Source organism: Bombina bombina, chromosome 7 (assembly GCF_027579735.1).
Source record: "Bombina bombina isolate aBomBom1 chromosome 7, aBomBom1.pri, whole genome shotgun sequence".
In the NCBI taxonomy this organism is placed as follows: domain Eukaryota; kingdom Metazoa; phylum Chordata; class Amphibia; order Anura; family Bombinatoridae; genus Bombina; species Bombina bombina.
The window spans coordinates 575,596,776-575,621,005 of record NC_069505.1 but is presented as its reverse complement, the minus strand read 5'-3'; the positions used below and the strand labels follow the sequence as shown (position 1 = coordinate 575,621,005).

The window sequence follows — 24,230 nt, the reverse complement described above, 5'->3', positions numbered from 1 at the left end:
TAACCAGAGGACTTTAAAGACGACAAATTTGTCCAAGATAAAACCTCCTTTAAAGTCATGCTGCCAATTTTTCTTCAGTATTCCTAAAGTATAGTTAGATCACAGTACCTTTGTATAAGCTTGCATTCACTCTGGTGAATTTTATACTTAATCAAATAACGGTTATATTCCAATTGCTTTTTTTATATTAGCATTTTCGCATTTACATAAACACAACTGATATCGACAGTTCACCTGTATTTTAGGCAAGCATTCCACATATACTAATTCACTAGACATCACCTTGGACACTACACTACCCTCACGTTTCAGTTAGCAAATTCCCCTATATAATTAGTCACGAAATTACTCACTAGATCACTTTTGGTTTTTTTTATTTGAATACATATTAAAAGGAATATTGTCCTTATTACCATATCACATTTGAGAATCATTTATATTTTATTTTATAAACACCATGCTTCAACATTAATTCTTAAAGAAGACATCTTCACTCAAGCGAGATAGGAATTTTCACTACATAAATTTTTTTTTAAAATCTTTGTAAGGACTTAATATATTTTAATTTATTATACTTAATCACATTTTCACAAGAAACTTTTTTAAGAGATATCAAATATCCAGATTGCTTTTTCAGTGGCTCTTAGCAAACCCTTTTAATCTATAATAACCCAATAATTTGTTCTCTCCCTCCAGGCCCGACCTAATACAAGCGAGTCTGAGGAAGATATCATAGACGGGATGATACGATACTTGCGAGATAAAGCCAGGGGAGATATTGGCGAGACAGAGTTTTCAGAAGATCATCTTCATATGTCAGTAGTTGACCTGTTTGTTGGAGGCACAGAAACAACAGCATCTTTACTATCCTGGACAGTAGCCTTCCTGATTCATTACCCTGAGGTAAGAACATATAGCGTGATAGCTGTGCCCTTAACTGCTAGAAGCTTCTAACAAAACCAATGTATAAATACAATGTATCACTGATGGTCCCACCCCTGAGGTACCTCCTGATGTATTAGTGTTATAGAGAGGAGCTGTATAAATGCTATGTATTGCCAAGAGCCCCACCCCCCAGGAGTGGCTGCGGTCTACATTACTAGTGGGGCGTTATTTTGCGATCCTGCTCGAGCATTAACTTCACTAGACGGTGCTTTTTGCGTGCTACGGGTTGTGCTCATATTACAAGTTGAAAGTAAAAAGTTTGCGCGCGAGCAAAAGCCAACGTGCGAATAAAGATAGACTTTCCAAAGTTGCGATCACGGATAACGGATTTCCCCATAGACTTCAATGGAGCGTGCAAACTGAAAATACATATTTCTATGTATCTATATATAGCTATACCTGAGTATCTATTTATACAGAAAGATAGGTATAGATATGTATTTTAAAAGAACAGTATCAGATATATATATAGAAATATGTATTTACTAATAAAACGTACATTATTTTCTATGTGAAGAACATATGGGCAAGATTACAAGTTGTGCGCTAAACCGGGGTGCGTAAATAACGCAAAAAAAGAGTTGTATCTCACTTTCCATAGTGCTGCCATTACAAGTTACTGAGAAACTTTCTTTTGTTGTGCGATATGGTGCAAAGCTCTATACCGCATAAAACCCAAGGCCTGACTTTACGTGCTCATGCACGCTTTCCCCCATAGACATCAATGGAGAGAAAACTAAAACCTGCGATTTGCGGAATGGCGATCGCTATGATGCAACCCCATTGATGTCTATGGCGAAAAGAAAATTATGTAAAAACCTAACACCCTAACATAAATCCCTAGAAGGGGCGTATTTAGGTTTTGTGCTGCCCTAGGCACTCAAAATTCTGCTGCCCCACCCCACCCCAGGTTTAAGGCCTTTTCTAGACATAATATTTTTGGGCAGGGTGTAAAAAATTTAAAAAATAATGTCTTTTTAAGTAGATGTTCACCAGGGCTTGCATTCACTCTGGTCACACACACACACACACGCATATATACATATATATATATATATATATATATTTATTTATTTTTTAAGACATTATTTTGCAAGTCAGATGATTAAATGTTTATATCAGAAAAAATATCCTTCACTGTATGATAGTTTGTCAGTAGGTAGTTGTTTATATCAGAAAAAATATCCTTCACTGTATGATAGTTTGTCAGTAGGTAGTTGTTTATATCAGAAAAAAATATCCTTCACTGTATGATAGTTTGTCAGTAGGTAGTTGTTTATATCAGAAAAAATATCCTTCACTGTATGATAGTTTGTCAGTAGGTAGTTGTTTATATCAGAAAAAATATCCTTCACTGTATGATAGTTTGTCAGTAGGTAGTTGTTTATATCAGAAAAAATATCCTTCACTGTATGATAGTTTGTCAGTAGGTAGTTGTTTAACCTTAAACATCTTCTTTGGTGATTGGCAGTTATTTAAGCAAAATATCTGCTTGGATAAATATGTAATGAATATACAAACTGGCCTTTAAAAGTACTTTTTCTTTGCATGTATGACAGATAGACAAACAGTAAATGTACAAGTATCTAGTGACTAATCCGTTTAAAGGGACACTGAACCCAAATTTTTCTTTTGTGATTCAGATAGAGCATGCAATTTTAAGCAACTTTCTAATTTACTCCTATTATCAATTTTTCTTTGTTTTCTTGCTATCTTTATTTGAAAAAGAAGGCATCTAAGCTTTTTTTTTGTTTAGTACTCTGGACAGCACTTTTTGATTGGTGGATGAATTTATCCACCAATCAGCAAGGACAACCCAGGTTGTTCACCAAAAATGGGCCGGCATCTAAACTTACATTCTTGCATTTCAAATAAAGATACAAAGAGAATGAAGGAAATTTAATAATAAGAGTAAATTAGAAAGTTGCTTAAAATTTCATGCTCTGTCTGAATCACAAAAGAAAAAATGTGGGTTCAGTGTCCCTTTAAGTATTTTAATGCCTAATGAAGATGTATTGAAGGGAGAAAGGCATATGCTGTTTCACAGTGGTCACATTGTAGTGCACACTGCACTGTGTAGTCTGTGTGGGTCTCAATCACGCGGTGGAGCCAGGAAGAATACCGCATTCCCTCTCAGTCCAGGCCAGGCTGAGCAAGTGAGCTCCGCCTCCACTGTCACCACGTCATGTGCACCCACATACAATCCCACAGGATAGCAATAGCCGGGCCAGCCATTTAACCAATTAGTAATTGGTTGATTTAGCCACCCGGCCCTGAGTTCAGTAGAGTGGCCGTAGGGACTCAAAATTCTGCTGCCCCTTAAAAATCTGCTGCCCTAGGCACCGGCCTTGTTGGCCTATGCCTTAATACACCCCTGACCCCTAGTCTAAATACCCCTAATGCGCCGCCCCTGACATCCACAACACTAAATAAAACAACTAATCCCTAATCTGCCGCCCCGACACTAAATGAACCTATTAACCCCTAATTCGCCGGCCGCCCATAGAGCTATTAATAAACTAAACCTATTAACCCCTAAACCACCGGCCCCCAACATCGCAACACACTAAATTAAACTACTAACCCCTAAACCTAACACCCACCTAATTTTAAATTAAATTTGCAACATAACTATTTTAAATTAAATAAAAACTAACCTATGAAAAAAAAACAGTATTTCTTTCATGTAATTAGCAAGAGTCCATGAGCTAGTGACGTATGGGATATACATTCCTACCAGGAGGGGCAAAGTTTCCCAAACCTCAAAATGCCTACAAATACACCCCTCACCACACCCACAAATCAGTTTTACAAACTTTGCCTCCTATGGAGGTGGTGAAGTAAGTTTGTGCTAGATTCTACGTTGATATGCGCTCCGCAGCAGGTTGGAGCCCGGTTTTCCTCTCAGCGTGCAGTGAATGTCAGAGGGATGTGAGGAGAGTATTGCCTATTTTGAATGCAGTGATCTCCTTCTACGGGGTCTATTTCATAGGTTCTCTGTTATCGGTCGTAGAGATTCATCTCTTACCTCCCTTTTCAGATCGACGATATACTCTTATATATATACCATTACCTCTGCTGATTTTCGTTTCAGTACTGGTTTGGCTTTCTACAAACATGTAGATGAGTGTCCTGGGGTAAGTAAGTCTTATTTTCTGTGACACTCTAAGCTATGGTTGGGCACTTTTTTAATAAAGTTCTAAATATATGTATTCAAACATTTATTTGCCTTGACTCAGAATGTTCAACATTCCTTATTTTCAGACAGTCAGTTTCATATTTGGGATAATGCACTTCAATCAATTATTTTTCTTACCTTAAAAATTTGACTTTTTTCCCTGTGGGCTGTTAGGCTCGCGGGGGCTGAAAATGCTTCAATTTATTGCGTCATTCTTGGCGCGGACTTTTTTGGCGCAAAAATTCTTTTCTGTTTCCGGCGTCATACGTGTCGCCGGAAGTTGCGTCATTTTTGACGTTCTTTTGCGCCAAAAGTGTCGGCGTTCCGGACGTGGCGTCATTATTGGCGCCAAAAGCATTTAGGCGCCAAATAATGTGGGCGTCTTATTTGGCGCTAAAAAAAATATGGGCGTCGCTTTTGTCTCCACATTAAGTCTCATTTTTCTTTGCTTCTGGTTGCTAGAAGCTTGTTCCTTGGCATTTTTTCCCATTCCTGAAACTGTCATTTAAGGAATTTGATCAATTTTGCTTTATATGTTGTTTTTTCTCTTACATATTGCAAGATGTCTCACGTTGCATCTGAGTCAGAAGATACTTCAGGAAAATCGCTGTCTGGTGCTGGAACTACCAAAGCTAAGTGTATCTGCTGTAAACTTTTGGTAGCTGTTCCTCCAGCTGTTGTTTGTATTAATTGTCATGACAAACTTGTTAATGCAGATAATATTTCCTTTAGTAATGTACCATTACCTGTTGCAGTTCCATCAACATCAAATGTTCAGAATGTTCCTGATAACATAAGATATTTTGTTTCTGAATCCATCAAGAAGGCTATGTCTGTTATTCCTCCTTCTAGTAAACATAAAAATCTTTTAAAACTTCTCTTTATACAGATGAATTTTTAAATGAACATCATCATTCTGATTCTAATGACTCTTCTGGTTCAGAGGATTCTGTCTCAGAGGTTGATGCTGATAAATCTTCATATTTATTTAAAATGGAATTTATTCGTTCTTTACTTAAAGAAGTACTAATTGCTTTAGAAATTGAGGATTCTGGTCCTCTTGATACTAAATCTAACCGTTTAGATAAGGTCTTTAAATCTCCTGTGGTTATTCCAGAAGTTTTTCCTGTTCCTGGTGCTATTTCTGAAGTAATTTCCAGAGAATGGAATAATTTGGGTAATTCATTTACTCCTTCTAAACGTTTTAAGCAATTATATCCTGTGCCGTCTGACAGATTAGAATTTTGGGACAAAATCCCTAAAGTTGATGGGGCTATTTCTACCCTTGCTAAACGTACTACTATTCCTACGTCAGATGGTACTTCCTTTAAGGATCCTTTAGATAGGAAAATTGAATCCTTTCTAAGACCTGCTATATCATTGGCTGATGTTGCTGCAGCTTCAACTTTTTGGTTGGAAACTTTAGCGCAACAAGTAACAGATCATGATTCTCATAATATTATTATTCTTCTTCAACATGCTAATAATTTTATCTGTGATGCCATTTTTGATATTATCAGAGTTGATGTCAGGTTTATGTCTCTAGCTATTTTAGCTAGAAGAGCTTTATGGCTTAAAACTTGGAATGCTGATATGTCCTCTAAATCGACTCTACTTTCCATTTCTTTCCAGGGTAACAAATTATTTGGTTCTCAGTTGGATTCTATTATCTCAACTGTTACTGGTGGGAAAGGAACTTTTTTACCACAGGATAAAAAATCTAAGGGTAAAAACAGGGCTAATAATCGTTTTCGTTCCTTTCGTTTCAACAAAGAACAAAAGCCTGATCCTTCATCCTCAGGAGCAGTTTCAGTTTGGAAACCATCTCCAGTCTGGAATAAATCCAAGCCTTCTAGAAAAGCAAAGCCAGCTTCTAAGTCCACATGAAGGTGCGGCCCTCATTCCAGCTCAGCTGGTAGGGGGCAGGTTACGTTTTTTCAAAGAAATTTGGATCAAATCTGTTCACAATCTTTGGATTCAGAACATTGTTTCAGAAGGGTACAGAATTGGTTTCAAGATAAGACCTCCTGCAAAGAGATTTTTTCTTTCCCGTGTCCCAGTAAATCCAGTGAAAGCTCAAGCATTTCTGAAATGTGTTTCAGATCTAGAGTTGGCTGGAGTAATTATGCCAGTTCCAGTTCTGGAACAGGGGCTGGGGTTTTATTCGAATCTCTTCATTGTACCAAAGAAGGAGAATTCCTTCAGACCAGTTCTGGATCTAAAAATATTGAATCGTTATGTAAGGATACCAACGTTCAAAATGGTAACTGTAAGGACTATCTTGCCTTTTGTTCAACAAGGGCATTATATGTCCACAATAGATTTACAGGATGCATATCTGCATATTCCGATTCCTGAGATTCTCTTTTCTGGACAAGCATTACCAGTTTGTGGCTCTGCCGTTTGGCCTAGCTACAGCTCCAAGAATTTTTACAAAGGTTCTCGGTGCCCTTCTGTCTGTAATCAGAGAACAGGGTATTGTGGTATTTCCTTATTTGGACGATATCTTGGTACTTGCTCAGTCTTTACATTTAGCAGAATCTCATACGAATCGACTTGTGTTGTTTCTTCAAGATCATGGTTGGAGGATCAATTCACTAAAAAGTTCATTGACTCCTCAGACAAGGGTAACCTTTCTGGGTTTCCAGATAGATTCAGTGTCCATGACTCTGTCTTTGACAGACAAGAGACGTCTAAAATTGATTTCAGCTTGTCGAAACCTTCAGTCACAATCATTCCCTTCGGTAGCCTTATGCATGGAAATTCTAGGTCTTATGACTGCTGCATCGGACGCGATCCCCTTTGCTCGTTTTCACATGCAACCTCTTCAGCTCTGTATGCTGAATCAATGGTGCAGGGATTACACAAAGATATCTCAATTAATATCTTTAAAACCGATTGTACGACACTCTCTAACGTGGTGGACAGATCACCATCGTTTAATTCAGGGGGCTTCTTTTGTTCTTCCGACCTGGACTGTAATTTCAACAGATGCAAGTCTTACAGGTTGGGGAGCTGTGTGGGGATCTCTGACGGCACAAGGAGTTTGGGAATCTCAGGAGGTGAGATTACCGATCAATATTTTGGAACTTCGTGCAATTTTCAGAGCTCTTCAGTCTTGGCCTCTTCTGAAGAGAGAATCGTTCATTTGTTTTCAGACAGACAATGTCACAACTGTGGCATACATCAATCATCAAGGAGGGACTCACAGTCCTCTGGCTATGAAAGAAGTATCTTGAATTCTGGTTTGGGCGGAATCCAGCTCCTGTCTAATCTCTGCAGTTCATATCCCAGGTATAGACAATTGGGAAGCGGATTATCTCAGTCGCCAAACGTTGCATCCGGGCGAATGGTCTCTTCACCCGGAGGTATTTCTTCAGATTGTTCAAATGTGGGAGCTTCCAGAAATAGATCTGATGGCGTCTCATCTAAACAAGAAACTTCCCAGGTATCTGTCCAGATCCCGGGATCCTCAGGCGGAAGCAGTGGATGCATTATCACTTCCTTGGAAGTATCATCCTGCCTATATCTTTCCGCCTCTAGTTCTTCTTCCAAGAGTAATCTCCAAGATTCTGAAGGAATGCTCGTTTGTTCTGCTGGTAGCTCCGGCATGGCCTCACAGGTTTTGGTATGCGGATCTTGTCCGGATGGCCTCTTGCCATCCGTGGACTCTTCCGCTAAGACCAGACCTTCTGTCGCAAGGTCCTTTTTTCCATCAGGATCTCAAATCCTTAAATTTAAAGGTATGGAGATTGAACGCTTGATTCTTGGTCAAAGAGGTTTCTCTGACTCTGTGATTAATACTATGTTAAAGGCTCGTAAATCTGTATCTAGAGAGATATATTATAGAGTCTGGAAGACTTATATTTCTTGGTGTCTTTCTCATCATTTTTCTTGGCATTCTTTTAGAATTCCGAGAAATTTTCAGTTTCTTCAGGATGGTTTAGATAAAGGTTTATCCGCAAGTTCTTTGAAAGGACAAATCTCTGCTCTTTCTGTTCTTTTTCAAAGAAAGATTGCTAATCTTCCTGATATTCATTGTTTTGTACAAGCTTTGGTTCGTATAAAACCTGTCATTAAGTCAATTTCTCCTCCTTGGAGTTTGAATTTGGTTCTGGGGGCTCTTCAAGCTCCTCCTTTTGAACCCATGCATTCATTGGACATTAAATTACTTTCTTGGAAAGTTTTGTTCCTTTTGGCCATCTCTTCTGCCAGAAGAGTCTCTGAATTATCTGCTCTTTCCTGTGAGTCTCCTTTTCTGATTTGTCATCAGGATAAGGCGGTGTTGCGAACTTCTTTTGATTTTTTACCTAAGGTTGTGAATTCCAACAACATTAGTAGAGAAATTGTGGTTCCCTCATTATGTCCTAATCCTAAGAATTCTAAGGAGAAATCGTTGCATTCTTTGGATGTTGTTAGAGCTTTGAAATATTATGTTGAAGCTACTAAGTCTTTCCGAAAGACTTCTAGTCTATTTGTTATCTTTTCCGGTTCTAGAAAAGGCCAGAAAGCTTCTGCCGTTTCTTTGGCATCTTGGTTGAAATCTTTAATTCATCATGCCTATGTCGAGTCGGGTAAAACTCCGCCTCAAAGGATTACAGCTCATTCTACTAGGTCAGTTTCTACTTCCTGGGCATTTAAGAATGAAGCTTCGGTTGATCAGATTTGCAAAGCAGCAACTTGGTCCTCTTTGCATACTTCTACTAAATTCTACCATTTTGATGTATTTTCTTCTTCTGAAGCAGTTTTTGGTAGAAAAGTACTTCAGGCAGCGGTTTCAGTTTGAATCTTCTGTTTATGTTTTTCATTAAACTTTATTTTGGGTGTGGATTATTTTCAGCAGGAATTGGCTGTCTTTATTTTATCCCTCCCTCTCTAGTGACTCTTGCGTGGAAAGATCCACATCTTGGGTAGTCATTATCCCATACGTCACTAGCTCATGGACTCTTGCTAATTACATGAAAGAAAACATAATTTATGTAAGAACTTACCTGATAAATTCATTTCTTTCATATTAGCAAGAGTCCATGAGGCCCGCCCTTTTTTGTTGTGGTTATGATTTTTTTGTATAAAGCACAATTATTCCAATTCCTTATTTTATATGCTTTCGCACTTTTTTCTTATCACCCCACTTCTTGGCTATTCGTTAAACTGATTTGTGGGTGTGGTGAGGGGTGTATTTGTAGGCATTTTGAGGTTTGGGAAACTTTGCCCCTCCTGGTAGGAATGTATATCCCATACGTCACTAGCTCATGGACTCTTGCTAATATGAAAGAAATGAATTTATCAGGTAAGTTCTTACATAAATTATGTTGTTTAAACTATAACCTAACATTACTATTTTAAAACAATAAAATTAACGGAAAAAAAATAAAAATACAAATTTAAAAAATCCTAACACTCTGAAAATATAAAAAAATTACATTACAAAAAATAAAAACTCTAAAATTACTAAAAATAAAAAACTCTTCAGATTACAAAAAATAATAAACGAAATTATCCAAAATAATAACAATTAAACCTAATCTAATACCCCTATTAAAACAAAAAAGCCCCTCAAAATAAAAACACCCCCTAACCTAACAGTTAAACAGCTCTTTTACATTAAAAATTACAAAGTCCCCCATAACAGTAAACCCCCCCCCAACCAATCCCCCAAAATAAAAAACATAAGTCTAAAAAACCTAAGCTACCCATTGCCCCTAAAGGGGCATTTGTATGGGCATTCAGCTCTTTTGTGCCCAAAGCTCTAATCTAACCCCCCCCCCAAAAAAAAACCCTAACACTAACCCCAGGAAATCTACTCACAGTTCCTAAAGTTCAGTCATCCATCTTCATCCAGGTGACAAAAAGTCTTCATCTATTGCGGGGGCATCTTCTATCTTCATCCCAATGGCGGCGGAGCTGTGGAGGCGCGGAGCATCGTTGCAGGCGGCACGGACATCCAGCGTGGAGGATCATCTTCATACAATCAACGCCGTACACTGAAGATTGAATGCAAGGTACCCGTTTAAAAATGGGGTACCTTGCATTCCTATTGGCTGACATTTTCAAATCAGCCGATAGGATGAGAGCTACTGAAATCCTATTGGCTGATTTGAACCAATAGGACTTTGTAATTTTTGAATGTAAAAGAGCTGTTTAACTTAGGGCAATGCCCTGCAAAAGGCTTTTTTGTTTTCTTTCCTATGGCATGGAGAGTCCATGAAATCATTCTAATTATTAGTGGGATATTCACTCCTGGCCAGCACCATAACCCCTAGTCATTCTCTTTGCCTTGATCACGGGAGGATGGCGAAGAAGGTGTCTGAAGATATTTAATTCTTTAATGGATACTTTTCCCTGCAAGCAAGGATTGGGGTCAAGCTGTGTTCATGTCAATCTCTTTAGTAAGTGTACTTGTGGCTTATAGCAGTTAGAAGGCAGCAAGGTGTTCTTTGCTTTAATTCTAACATTCATGCTACCCCTATATGGAAAACTAGGGTTGGTTACTCTATTTTTTCCTTTCTCTCCAGGTCCCTGTCAGAACTGTTTCTGTCACACCGGAGATACAGTGCCTACCCTAGAGTTGAAAAAGGTCTCTGTCAGGATGAAGATGTCTCTGGCAAGCCTGGGGCTACTGAGAAAGCTGCAAGACTGGTAAGTCCCTGGATCCCTTATTCCCCCCTATGGCTTGTGGTCTAAGTGAGGGGTGACTTCGCACTAAGGGTGGGGGACTTTTACCTCTCTGATTTAACCCCTAAGCGGGGGTAGGCACTATGGGGTTCTTAAAATCGGCCCCTATTGGGAAGGGCATCTGTGATTCCGGTCGCTATTAAACTAGAATCTTAGCTGGCATAGAGTAAGTCCCTTTGTGAAGGGTATCTGTCAAAATTTTATTTTAAGGTTATTTGTTTTTCCCTGACCGTTATTAGGCTGATGTTCCAATTCTTAGAGGAACAGCTCTTTTCATTGTGAACCGGAGAGGAATTTTTGTCAATGATAGAGGGAGATCCCTCTCTCTGGCAAGTCCTATTCCCTTATTTTGTTTATCACGCAGCGCTTGTGAAAAGGAACATTTGTACTGGGATTTAGTACTTGCGTGGATGTCCGCATTCGTGGCTCACTGCCTCATAGCTTGTTTCAATGGCGCTTGAACAAGAGGGACATCGGTGCACATGGCCACATTTGCAAGTCTCACTTGGGTACTTAGAAAGGTCCTGGTGTAAATGGCCGAATCATGGCTCTGAATAACAGCAACTTCAGTGTGTGGCTGTCAAGTTCCGGTGTGTATGCGCTCAGGACACAGACCCTCAGGGCAGTGGTAGGGAATTAGAAACACCGACACCTGACCCGGGGAAGAGTATGCTGGACGTGGATAGATTATATTCTGTGATTCATAGTTGCAAGAAGTTATTGTAGAATTCATGGAGAGTGAAACATATGTATACAATATATTCTGGCTTCAATAAAAACATAAATTGATACTGTGACTTACATCTAATAGGAGTAGCTGCAGGATTCATGAGTAAAAAATATAGCAATGTAAGATGTTCAGGCTTCAGAGTAAACTGGTAGAAGATTGACTCGTAGATGCAAAGGTTTGTTGCAGGTTCACAGTACATAATATTATATAGAGCTGTATGTCAGTAATAAGCAGAGCAGCACAGGTGATAGACAGGTTGCAAGTTTAAGGCATTAAATACTGTTTGTGCATATATTGGAGAATCACAGGAAAGCTTTTTAACTGAACACATAGATGCAGAGTTCTGAATATATTAACATATTTGGAGGAGGATATTTCAGCTATGACAACTTGTAGCAGAGAATAGTTATAAAGTTCTGAGTAAGATGCTGTTGTAGTAATTAGAGAGTTATTATAACCAACTTGTAATTTAGAATAAGTTCAGAGTTTGTTAAGTAGCAGTGTCCAGGAAACAAAATGGATTTATATGGATACTTGCGATTAGATGATTTTAAGCATAGCTAAAAGGAAAGGCTGTAGTTTGAATATGCTGGTAAAATCCATGCTGGAACAGTCACAGACCTCTGTTGTTCTGGAACAAAACTTTAAAGCTAATGCAATGCACATTAGGCATGAGATGATTTAAAAAGAGGCCGAGGGAATCGGGTGCATGAATGATTAATTATTTGGCAGGTAAGTTGAATGCAGATACTCCCCAAACAGTATGATTATCAGTAGCAGGGAAGACAGTCTTAAAGGGACAGTGATATCAGGCAGGCATATGTTACAGTGGCTCTTGTTTGGGAATGTGTGTTTTTCTCTAGTACTGGATATGGTTTATTTTATACTTGTCGGCTTCTTTTGTGATCGCATTGCGTGCCAATTGTTTTGAGCCCATTGTGAGCAAGTTAGGCTCCCATGCAGATTTTTTCCATTTTTTTTAAGGGATGCCATATTTATTTAATACGCACTTCAAATTTCATATTCCCACCATGGTTCGATGTTCACTGAACCTAAGAGAGGTTTTGTGATCTCCAGGGCAGTTGTTTAATTTTGTCTCATCTTCTGGGCCCTCTAATGTTATGTGCTTTTCTGGCTATTATGTTCGCTGTCTCTAAGGTCAGTGTAGTCCATGATAGATTGTGTATTAAATGACGGTCATACACAGAGGTTTCCTCTTTATGTTTATTTTCACATATGGACCTTTTTGGCAGTGGTCGTCTATACCTGGACGACTCATGCTTCAAGTGCCATCTTTTAAGTTAGCAACCTCTCATACTGAGATGTTGTTGTCTATTCTCGTTCCCACAGGAAAGTGAGTCTGCAGTAGAGTTCCCTGGTGCCAGTCACCAGGGTTTGCTTTTTAGGTAAGATTATTAGATTCTGTGTCCATGAGGATTTTTCTGAGGGAGGTTAGATAACCCCTACTTTTGCCTTTCTCTTCTATTTGTGAATCTATGTATATAAGTAATTGGTCTGATGGTTGCTTCCATGGACATTGTTCCTTTTGATCGGTTCCATCTGAGATCCCTACAGTTATACATGATCAGACAATGGAACAGAGTCCTCTTGGACTTATCGCAGAGGATAGTTCTGGATCCCCTACCAAGAGTCTCTCTATCTTGGTGGTTTTCGCAGGACTTTCTGTCTCAGGGTACATACTTCCTGAGACCAGCCTGGGTGATTGTGACCATGGATGCCAGCCTTTCCGGATGGTGAGCAGTTGGGGTTCTTTAAAGGCTTCAGGGTCTTTTCCTAGAGTTGGGAGCAATTTTCAATGCTTTATCGGTCTGGCCTCAACTAGCTTCGGTCCGTTTTTTTAGATTTTAATCGGACAACATCTTCTCAGTGGTATACATCAACCACCAGGGAAGATCTATAAGTTCATTTGCCGTGAATGAGGTGACTCGTATTCTCCAGTGGGTGAAGGCTCATGATTGTCTACTCTCTGCCATCCACATCCCAGGGGTGTCCTACTGGGAAGCGGATTTTCTAAGCAGGCATAATTTTCTTTCTGGGGAGTGGATTTTCCACCCAGAGGTTTTTCACAATGATATCCCTCAGGTGGGGGGTTCCGGATTTGGATCTGGTGGCTTCTCGTCTAAACGCCAAGTTTTCAAAGTACGGTTCAGGATCAAGTGATTCACAAGCTGCTCTAATAGATGCCCTGGCGGTGCCTTGGACTTTCAGTCTGGCGTACCTCTCCTTCCTTGAGTCATTGCTCATATTAGGCAGGAGGGGGCGTCTGTGATTCTAATAGCTTCATCGTGGGTTTGCAGGATCTGGTGAGTGTATCTAGTGAAGATGCCATCTCTTCCCCTTGGAGGTTGCCTCCGAGGAAGGACCCTCTGCTTCAGGATCCCTTCCTCCACCCAAGTCTAGATTCTCTGAAGCTGACTGCTTGGAGATTGAACGCCTAGTCTTGGCTGGGCATGGTTTTTCTCAGAACGTTATTGACACTATGCTGAGACAGTTACTTGTAAGATTTACTATGAGGTATGGAGTAAAGACCTGTATTGATCTGAATCGAAGAATTCCTCTTGGAGTCGGGTGAGGGTTCCTCGCATTCTGTCTTTCTTCAGGAGGGTCTGCTGAAAGGTTTGTCAGTCAGTACTCTAAAGGGTCAGATTTCTGCACTGGCTATTCTTTTGCACAAATGTCTGCCAGATTTGCCAGATATTTAATCTTATGTTCAGGCCTAGGTCAGATTCAGGCCTGTGTTTTAACCTGTTGCTCCTCCATGGAGCCTTAACCTTGTTCTTATAGTTTTGCAGGAGGCTCCATTTGAGCCTATGCATTCAGTTGATATTGAGTTGTTATCATGGAAAGTTTTGTTTCTAGTGGCTATTTCATCTGCTCGCTGAGTTTCCGAGCTTTTGGCTCTGCAGTGTGTTTCCCCTTACCTTATTTTTTATGCGGATAAGGTAATCTTTCATACTAAATTGGGATTTCTTCCCAAGGTGGTACCGGATCGCTACATCAATCTAGAAATTGTTGTTCCTTCTTTTTGTCTGAATTCTTCTTCTCAGAAGGAACGTCTGTTACACAACCTGGATGTTGTGTGTGCTCTAAAATTTTATCTGCCAGCAACTAAAAGATTTTCGACAGTCTTTTGTCCTGTTCGTTGTTTTAGCTGGTAAGCGTAAGGGTCAGAAAGCCACTTCTACTGCCTTTTCTCTCTGGTCATACCACTAGGACTCTTTCTCCGTCTTGGGCTTTTAAGAATGAAGCATCTGTAGAGCAAATCTGCAAGGTGGCCACCTGGTCCTCTTTGCAATCATACTTTTTCCAAATTTGATATTTTTGCCTCGTCTGAGGCTTCCTTTGGGAGAAAGGTTCTTCAAGCGGTGGTGCCTTCTGTATAGGTTCCTGTCTTGTTCTCCCTCCCTATCATTCTGTGTCCTCTAGCTTGGGTATTGGTGATTTTGTGGACTCTCCATGCCATTGGAAAGAAAACAAAATTTATGCTTACCTGATAAATTATTTTCTTTCCGGGCTTGGAGAGTCCACGACGAGCCCTTGTTTATATTTAGATGTCAGTTTTTTTGTACAGACCTCAGGCACCTCTATACCCTTGTGTTATCTTCTTTTTCCGCTCCCTTCGGCCGAGTGACTGGGGGTTATGGGTAAGGGAAGTGAAACTTAACAGCTCTGCTGGGGTGCTCTTTGCCTCCTCCTGCTGGCCAGGAGTGAATATCCCACTAGTAATTAGAATGATTTTGTGGACTCGCCATGCCTGGAAAGAAAATAATTTATCGGGTAAGTATAAATTTTGTTTTTATAGGGCTATTAGATTAGGTGTAATTTTTATTATTTTGGATAATTTTGTTTATTATTTTTTGTAATCTTAGTGTTTTTTATTTTTTGTAATTTTAGTGTTTGTTTTTTGGTAATGTTAGATTTATTTTTTTATTCGTAGTGTTAGGTTATTTTTATCTTGTAATTTAGTTTTTTCATTTGTAGTTTATTTTATTTTATTCAAATAGGTATGTTAGGTTTATTTATAGTTTAATCTTAGTTTGTTTGTTTTTTATTTCACAGGTAACTTTTTATTTACTTTAAAATAGTTACATTGTAAATTAAATTTAAAGTTAGGGGGGTGTTAGGTTTAGGGGATAATAGTTTAATTTAGTGATTTGCTATGTGGGGGGGGTGGCGATTTAGGGGTTAATAGGTTTATTATAGTAGTTGCAATGTGGGGGGCCAGCGGTTTAGGGTTTAATAGGTTTATTATAGTAGTTGCAATGTGGGGGGTGGCGGTTTAGGGGTTAATAAGTTTAATAAAGTATTTGCGATACTGGGGATGGCGGTTTATGTGTTAATACTGTAGTTTATGGATGTTAGTGTACTTTGTAACATTTTAGTTAAGGATTTTGCGAAACAAAGATGTTTGACAAAACTCATAACTACTACCGAACAACTTGTAATACTGCGCAATAGAAATCCTGCACTCAAAAGTATTTTTTTGAGTGCGGAATGGAGAGTTGCGTAAAGGCTAAAATGCTAGCATTATAACTGTACTGCAGCGACTTGTAATACGGGAGACCTTCATAATCCGCGCGCAATGGCCAATTTTTCAGCGGTATAGGCGTACCGCACCGTACCACAAAACTTGTAATCTTGCCCTATGTGAAGAACATAACGCGGTCGGATTAGCGCACATAAAGAATTTCTATCTTTAATGAACAATATTGAAATATTAAATATAAACTATTAAAAAATATTAATAAAAATGGTTTAGAATTATAGATACTGCAAAAAAAGCTAAATAATCCATAGATTATAAAGTATGTATAATAATTTTTATTAATATTTCTTCATGTATTCTAACCCAACACATTAGTGAAGTCCTAACTTGCGAACACTGATGCACGTTAGGCATAGAAAATAGAAATGTACATAGAAATTTACTTTTTAAATTATTCAATATTAGAAATGTGCATTCATTTTCGGGAAAATTCGTACCGAAAATCGGATTTCTGAATGAATGCATCAACAAAATTTAAATAAAATGGAAAAAATACTGACAAAATGTGTCAGTATTTATTAGTTTCCTTTAAACTGATGTTTAAAGGGAAAGTCTACTTGAAAATTTGTATTTTTAAAAAGGATAGATAATCCATTTCTTACCCATTCCCCAGTTTTTCATTACCAACACGGTTTTATTAATACACGTATTACCTATGTCAGTACCTTGTATCTAAGCCTCTGCAGACTGCCCCCTTATCTCAGTTCTTTTGACAGACATGCATTTTAGCCAATCAGTGCTGACTCTTAGGTAGCTCCACAGGAGTGAGCACAATGTTATCTATATGACACACATGAACTAGTACTGTCTAACTGTGAAAAACTTTCAAAATGCTCTGAGATAAGAGGCGATTTTCAACTGTTTAGAAATCAGTTTGAGCCTACCTAGGTTTAGCTTTTTATAAAAAGAAAAAATACCAGGGGAACAAAGCAAATCTGATGATAAAAGTGATCTGAATCATAAAAGTTTAATTTTGACTAGACTGTCCCTTTAAAGGGACAGTCAAGTATAAATTAAACTTTCATTATTCAGATAGGACTTGTAATTTTAATCGACTTTCCAATTTACTTTTATCATCAAATTTGCTTTTTTCTCTTGGTTTTCTTAGTTTAAACTAAACATAGGTAGGCTCATATGCTAATTTCTAAGCCTTTGAGGGCTGCCTCTTATCACATGCTTTTTAAATCTCTTTTCAACGCAAAGAGACAGACAATACACGTGGGCTATATAGATAACACTGTGTTCAGGCACAGAAAGTTATTTAAGATCTAGCACAATACAATGCTAAATTTAAGACAATAGATAATAAACAGTCACAGTCATGTGATCAGGGGGCTGGGAGAAGACTAAGGTAAAGGTAAAAAGTACATTAATATAACTGTGTTGGTTATGCAAAACTGGGGAATGAGTAATAAAGGGATTATCTATCTTTTAAAACAATAACAATTCTATGGTTGACTGTCCCTTTAAGGCTTAATACTTACCTTATCGAGTTCTGGAGAGTGCGCTAACCCAATCCTCTTCTTGACAGGATCATTTATTGCTTAGGGCTCCATCCAAGAGATGTCCTTAAGCTGTATAAGTGTAATATAAACTGTACTAATACAATGTATTACTTAAGACTCCGCCCCTGAGGTGTGCATATATTACTGAGGATCCCTCTGAATTGTATAAATACAAATGTATGACTGATGATACTCAAGGTGGCTACATATATAGGGAGTATAATATCCTTAAGCTGTATAAGTGTAATATAAACTGTATTAATACAATGTATTACTTAAGACCCCGCCCCTGAGGTGTGCATATATTACTGAGGATCCCTCTGAATTGTATAAATACAAATGTATGACTGATGATACTCAAGGTGGCTATATATATAGGGAGTATAATATCCTTAAGCTGTATAAGTGTAATATAAACTGTATTAATACAATGTATTACTTAAGATCCCGCCCATGAGGTGTGCATATATTACTGAGGATCCCTCTGAATTGTATAAATACAAATGTATTACTGATGATACTCAAGGTGGCTATATATATATATATGTATGTATGTATATAGGGAGTATAATGTCCTTAAGCTGTATAAGTGTAATATAAACTGTATTAATACAATGTATTACTTAAGACCCTCCCCTGAGGTGTGCATATATTACTGAGGATCCCTCTGAATTGTATAAATACAAATGTATTACTGATGATACTCAAGTGGCTATATATATATATATATATATATATATATATATATATATATATATATATATATATATAGGGAGTATAATGTCCCTTTGTGTTTTTATATAAATCATGTCTTTATTTATTAGGTCCAGGAGAAGATTCATAGTGAAATTATAGAAGCAGTGGGAACAGAGAGATATCCCACATACTCAGACAGGAACTCCTTGCCATATCTTAGTGCCACCATCTCTGAGACACTAAGACTGCGGCCTGTGGTGCCCCTGGCAGTACCCCACTGTACCCTAAAAGACACAAGGTGAGTGTCATTTGTAATTCCAACAATTAACACATTAAAGGGACATGAGCATACAATTTTAAACAACTTTCCAATTTGCAGAAAAACTTGTTATTTTCACTCTGCTGTGCTATAGTATAAAAACAAACCAAAAAACATATAATGCAACAAAATGTAACAATACAACACAGTGTATTAAAAATAGAAAGGATATAGTCCAAATATTGTTTTCTTTTACAAGATATAAGTCCACGGATTTCATCCTTACTTATGGGATATCGCCTCCTGGTCAGCAGGAGGAGGCAAAGAGCATCACAGCAGAGCTGTATATATAGCTCCTCCCTTCCCTCCCACTCCAGTCATTCTCTTTGCCTGTGTTAGTGATAGGAAGAGGTAAAGTGAGGTGTTAGTTTAGATTCTTCAATCAAGTGTTTATTATTTTTAAATGGTGCCTGTGTGTACTATTTTTCTCAGGGCTGGAGCTACAGGCTTTAAGCAATGGACTGGGGAGACTGTCATTCTAATTCAAGATCCCATATTGTTTGCTGCCCTGCTGATGGTCTTAGCAGATATTATCTAAGACCCTGTTTTATCCACACAGAGCTGCTGGAGGTGAGGAAAAGAACATCTTCATTGTGTGGGACAGCCTCATACTGCGTTCACTATTAAGGTATGTACAGTCATTTACTAATGGGGGCACTGTAGTATCTCAGGAAAGACTGGTACTGATTTCCTATATCGGGAAGGGGTGATCAATTTGCACAGGGTAAGAGTGTGTGCATGGGTATCCCCTCTTTATTAGGTAAAGTTTAGCAGATGCTTTCAGGACCATAATAAATGTTTATTCAGTTGGATGTGTTCAGGGGCTATGGCGCAGGGAGTGTGTGGCATTAGTGTTTTGCATTAACTTTTGTAATTTAACGGGAACAAGAGAGTGTTTTTGTGGGGGCACATTTGGCAACTTTTCACTTATATTTGCATGGTTTCGATGCCGACATTTTTTCCCATGCGGTTCTCATGAAGAACGTTATTCAAGGCCGGGGACTTAATTCCGCTCATGATGGGCGGGGCTTAGTGTTTCGCCCGCTGAGACGCGCACTTGCTATCCGGACCGTGACTATTGAGAGAGAGGTTCTCAGAGCTCCGGTCTGGCCTAAGACAGCTTGTGTTAGTAACTGCTCAAGTGGTCTTGGGAGCGTCGCTCTCGGAGGTTTGTCAGGACTCGTGGGGGCAGGTAGGCGCGACAGCAGAGCTGTGGCGAGGTGCTGGTGCTTATTTTCACATATTTTGTCTGTACAGCATACCGGGCAATTTTAAAAGAAGTTTTGTGGTTGCCTTGTTATTACATATTATTGCGGTGCAGTAAAAAAGTATACGTTTTTACTTTTAAAGGCACAGTACATCGTTTTTCAACAAAATTACTAAAAGTGTTTGTTTTTAATCACATTAAAATGACCAATATTGCTATTGCTGTTTTGTTTATCATGACTGATCTGCAGGAAAGTACATGTTCTATGTGTTTAGATGCCAATGTGGTACCCCCTATCCCTTTTTGTCCCTCTTGTACTGAGAGGGCTTTACAGTTTAAAGAACAAATTTTCTTTAATGCAAGTACATCTAAGATGTTTCTCAGCCTGATGAGACTCAGGGTATGCTGCATTTTTCTCCCCAAGCGTCACAACCTTTAACGCCCGCCCAAGCGACGCCGTATTCTTCAACTGCTTCCACTTCATTCACTCTGCAGGATATGGCTGCAGTTATGTCATCCACTCTTACAGAAGTTTTATCTAAGTTGCCAGTGTTACAAGCCAAACGCAGCAGGACACAGGCCCATGTGGTCCCTGTGACTTCTGATGCTTTAATGGCTATCTCCGATATACCTTCCCAGGGCTCTGATTTGGGGGGTAGGGAGGCCCTGTCTGAGGGGGAGCTGTCTGATTCAGGAAGTGCATTGCCCCCGACAGATTCGGACGTCATGTCCTTCAGATTTAAACTTGAACACCTCCGTCTTTTGCTGCGAGAGGTTTTGGTGACTCTGGACGACTGTGACTCTATAGTTGTCCCACCAGAGAAATTGAGTAAGATGGACAAATACTTAGAGGCCCCTTCTTATTCCGATGTTTTTCCGGTTCCCAAAAAAATTTCAGAAATTATTGCAAGGGAATGGGAAAGACTGGGTATCCCGTTCTCCCATTCCCCTATTTTTAAGAAAATGTACCCGATAGCTGACACTGTTCGGGACTCTTGGCAGACGGTCCCTAAGGTGGAGGGAGCTATTTCTACCCTGGCGAAGCGTACAACTATTCCTATCAAGGACAGTTGTGCTTTCAAAGACCCCATGGATAAGAAGTTGGAGGGTCTTCTCAAAAAACTCTATATTCATCAGGGGTTTTTATTGCAACCGGCGGCCTGCATTGTAACAGTCACGACTGCGGCTGCTTTTTGGTTTGACACTGTAGAAGAGTCTTTTAGAACTGAGACCTCTTTAGAGGAAATACAGGACAGAATTAAGGCCCATAAGCTGGCTAATTATTTTATTATGCATGCTTCCTTTCAGATCACCAAATTAGCGGCTAAGAGTTCGGGATTCTCCATTTTAGCAAGAAGAGCTTTATGGTTGAAATCTTGGTCTGCGGATGTGTCCTCTAAATCCAAGCTTTTGGCTATTCCTTTCAAGGGAAAGACCCTATTCGGGCCTGATTTGAAAGAGATCATTTCTGATATTATGGGAGGTAAGGGTCATCTCCTCCCTCAAGACAAATCAACTAAGCAAAAGGGACGACAGAGTAATTTTCATTCCTTTCGTAATTTCAAAGGAGTCCCCCCTTCCTCTTCCACTAAACAGGAAGGGAATTATCCTCAAGCCAAGCTCACCTGGAGACCCAACCAGGCTTGGAACAAAGGTAAACAACCCAAGAAGCCCGCTGCTGCTCCCAAGACAGCATGAAGGGGCGGCCCCCGATCCGGGACCGGATCTAGTAGAGGGCAGACTTTCTCTCTTTGTCCAGGCTTGGATAAGAGACGTTTAAAAAAAGAAAGGGTATGATGGCACCACTTAATATAAATAATGAGAGTCTCTTCACCATCCAAAACTAGGTCAAGTTGGCCTTGAGATAAATCATATAATTGTGGTGTGGTGCTAAGTATCATAAGCTACATTTAACTTATATTCAATAAAGAACATTGAACAAAAAGGATACTAAAAAAGCACTCATAAGGACTCTGGAATAAATTTATGTTGAGGAACTAAAGATCACACAAGTTAAAAAATATATCTTTATTAGAACGTATTTAAAAATGGGTGTGATTAAAACTAAAATGTCAGCAGGTAATTGTTACAGTTAGATAACTGATTTAGTGTGGGTGGGTGCTACTGGTCTGACAAATAGGTTCCCAATAGTGGACACTATTATTGTCTTAATTCCAAATGGTATTAATATAGATATTACTGTATCAACAACATTAAAGTGATCACCTGTTTGTCAACTATAACATATTATTTGAAGATCAAAATAAATATTTGCACAGTAAGCATTGGTGCTTATTGGGTTATAAGATTATTCTAGAACTGTAATACCATCAGTTCCCAGACTTATAAATTATAGTAGCACCACTGATGCAAATTGTTCTTATAATAACAATTGTTGAAAGACTCATACGGTTTTAATACAATACCAAATATCGCTCTCACACTGAAAATATATTATATCACTGTTACTGGTTCACTTGCACAGTCTGAAATATGAGCCCAACATTAACCCACAGGATTGAATTATTTGCCCAGACTAGAGCACCACATTTACCCCCAATAACTGCTAACAAGTGGCGTTAAAAAACTATGTACTGAGCTCCCATTAGCTCACTCCCCTCTCCCTGACATGTTTCGCCGGGTTTCCAGCTTTCTCAAAGGATAAGAGACGTTCAGGATCCCTGGACACTAGAAATCGTGTCTCAAGGGTATCAGTTGGAGTTCAAAAATTCCTTCCCAAGGGGAAGGTTTTTTCTTTCACAATTGACCAGATCAAAAGAGAGGCGTTCTTACGTTGTGTTAAAGACCTCTTCACTATGGGAGTAATTTGTCCCGTTCCAATACAGGAACAGGGGCAGGGGTTTTACTCAAATCTTTTTGTGGTTCCCAAAAAGGAAAAAAGAGTCTAAACAAGTTTCTCAGAGTTCCATCCTTCAAGATGGAGACTATTCAGACAATTCTTCCATTGATCCAGGAGGGTCAATATATGACTACCGTGGACTTAAAGGATGCAAATCTTCATATTCCTATCCACAGATATCATCACCAGTTCCTGAGGTTTGCCTTTCTGGACAAACATTTTCAGTTCGTGGCTCTTCCTTTCGGGGCTGGCCACGGCACCCAGGATCTTCACAAAGGTTTTAGGGTCTCTGTTGGCAGTTCTCAGGCCACGGGGCATTGCAGTGGCACCTTATCTGGACGATATTCTGATCCAGGTGTCGTCTTATCAGCTGACAAAGTCTCATACCAACATTGTGCTTTCCTTTCTAAGGACTCACGGGTGGAAGGTGAATCTAGAAAAGACTTCACTAATTCCACAGACAAGGGTTCCTTTCCTGGGAACTCTCATAGACTCTATATCCATGAAAATTTTCTTGACGGAAGTCAGAAAGTTAAAGATTCTGAATACATACCGATCCCTTCAGTCCAATCCTCAGCCATCAGTGGCTCAGTGCATGGAGGTAATTGGATTGATGGTGACGGCAATGGACATCATTCCGTTTGCTTGTTTTCATCTCAGACCTCTACAACTGAGCATGCTCAGACAGTGGAATGGAGATTATGCAAATTTGTCTCCTCAAATAGATCTGGATCAGGAGACAAGGGACTCTCTTCTTTGGTGGTTGTCGCCGGATCATCTGTCCCAAGGGACGTGCTTCCGCAGACCCTCATGGGTGATAGTGACAGCGGACGCCAGCCTGATAGGATGGGGTGCTGTCTGGAACTCCCTGAAGGCTCAGGGTGTGTGGATTCAGTCGAAGTCTCTACATCCCATCAATATTCTGGAGTTGAGAGCAATATTCAATGCGCTTCAGGCTTGGCCTCAGTTGGCTTTGGCCAAATTCATCAGATTTCAGTCAGACAACATCACGTCTATGGCTTACATCAATCATCAGGGAGGAACAAGGAGTTCCTTAGCGATGACAGAAGTATCCAAGATAATTTGGTGGGCGGAAGCTCACTTTTGTTATCTGTCAGCAATCTACATCCCAGGAGTAGACAACTGGGGGGCGGATTTCTTCTACAAGATATGATGAGTCCACGGATTTCATCCTTACTTGTGGGATTTATCCTCCAGCTAACAGGAAGTGGCAAAGAGCACCACAGCAGAGCTGTATATATAGCTCCTCCCTTCCCTCCACCCCCAGTCATTCTCTTTGCCGGTATAGTAATAGGAAGAGGTAAAGTGAGGTGTTAGTTTAGTTTCTTCAATCAAGAAGTTTTTTTATTTTCAAATGGTGCCAGTGAGTACTATTTTTCTCAGGGAAAGTGAGGATTCTTTCTGCCCTGATGTTGATGATCTTAGCAAGCATTTTCTAAGATCCATGATGGTTCCCACAGCTGCTGAAGGTAGTTTAAGAAAATCTTCAGGGTGGAGACCGGTGTGTTGCTACAAGCAACTTTGAGG

The 24,230-nt window shown here is 39.4% G+C and overlaps 1 protein-coding gene across 1 annotated transcript in view; it reads left to right on the top strand.

The window, feature by feature from the left end:
- Nucleotides 1-24,230, top strand: part of LOC128636590 (steroid 21-hydroxylase) — a 92,404-nt gene that overhangs the window by 39,635 nt on the left and 28,539 nt on the right. Inside the window, exons 7-8 of the mRNA XM_053689584.1 lie at nt 697-903; nt 18,425-18,594. Coding sequence (XP_053545559.1) covers nt 697-903; nt 18,425-18,594 — 377 coding nt within the window. The remainder of the gene's footprint in view (nt 1-696; nt 904-18,424; nt 18,595-24,230) is intronic.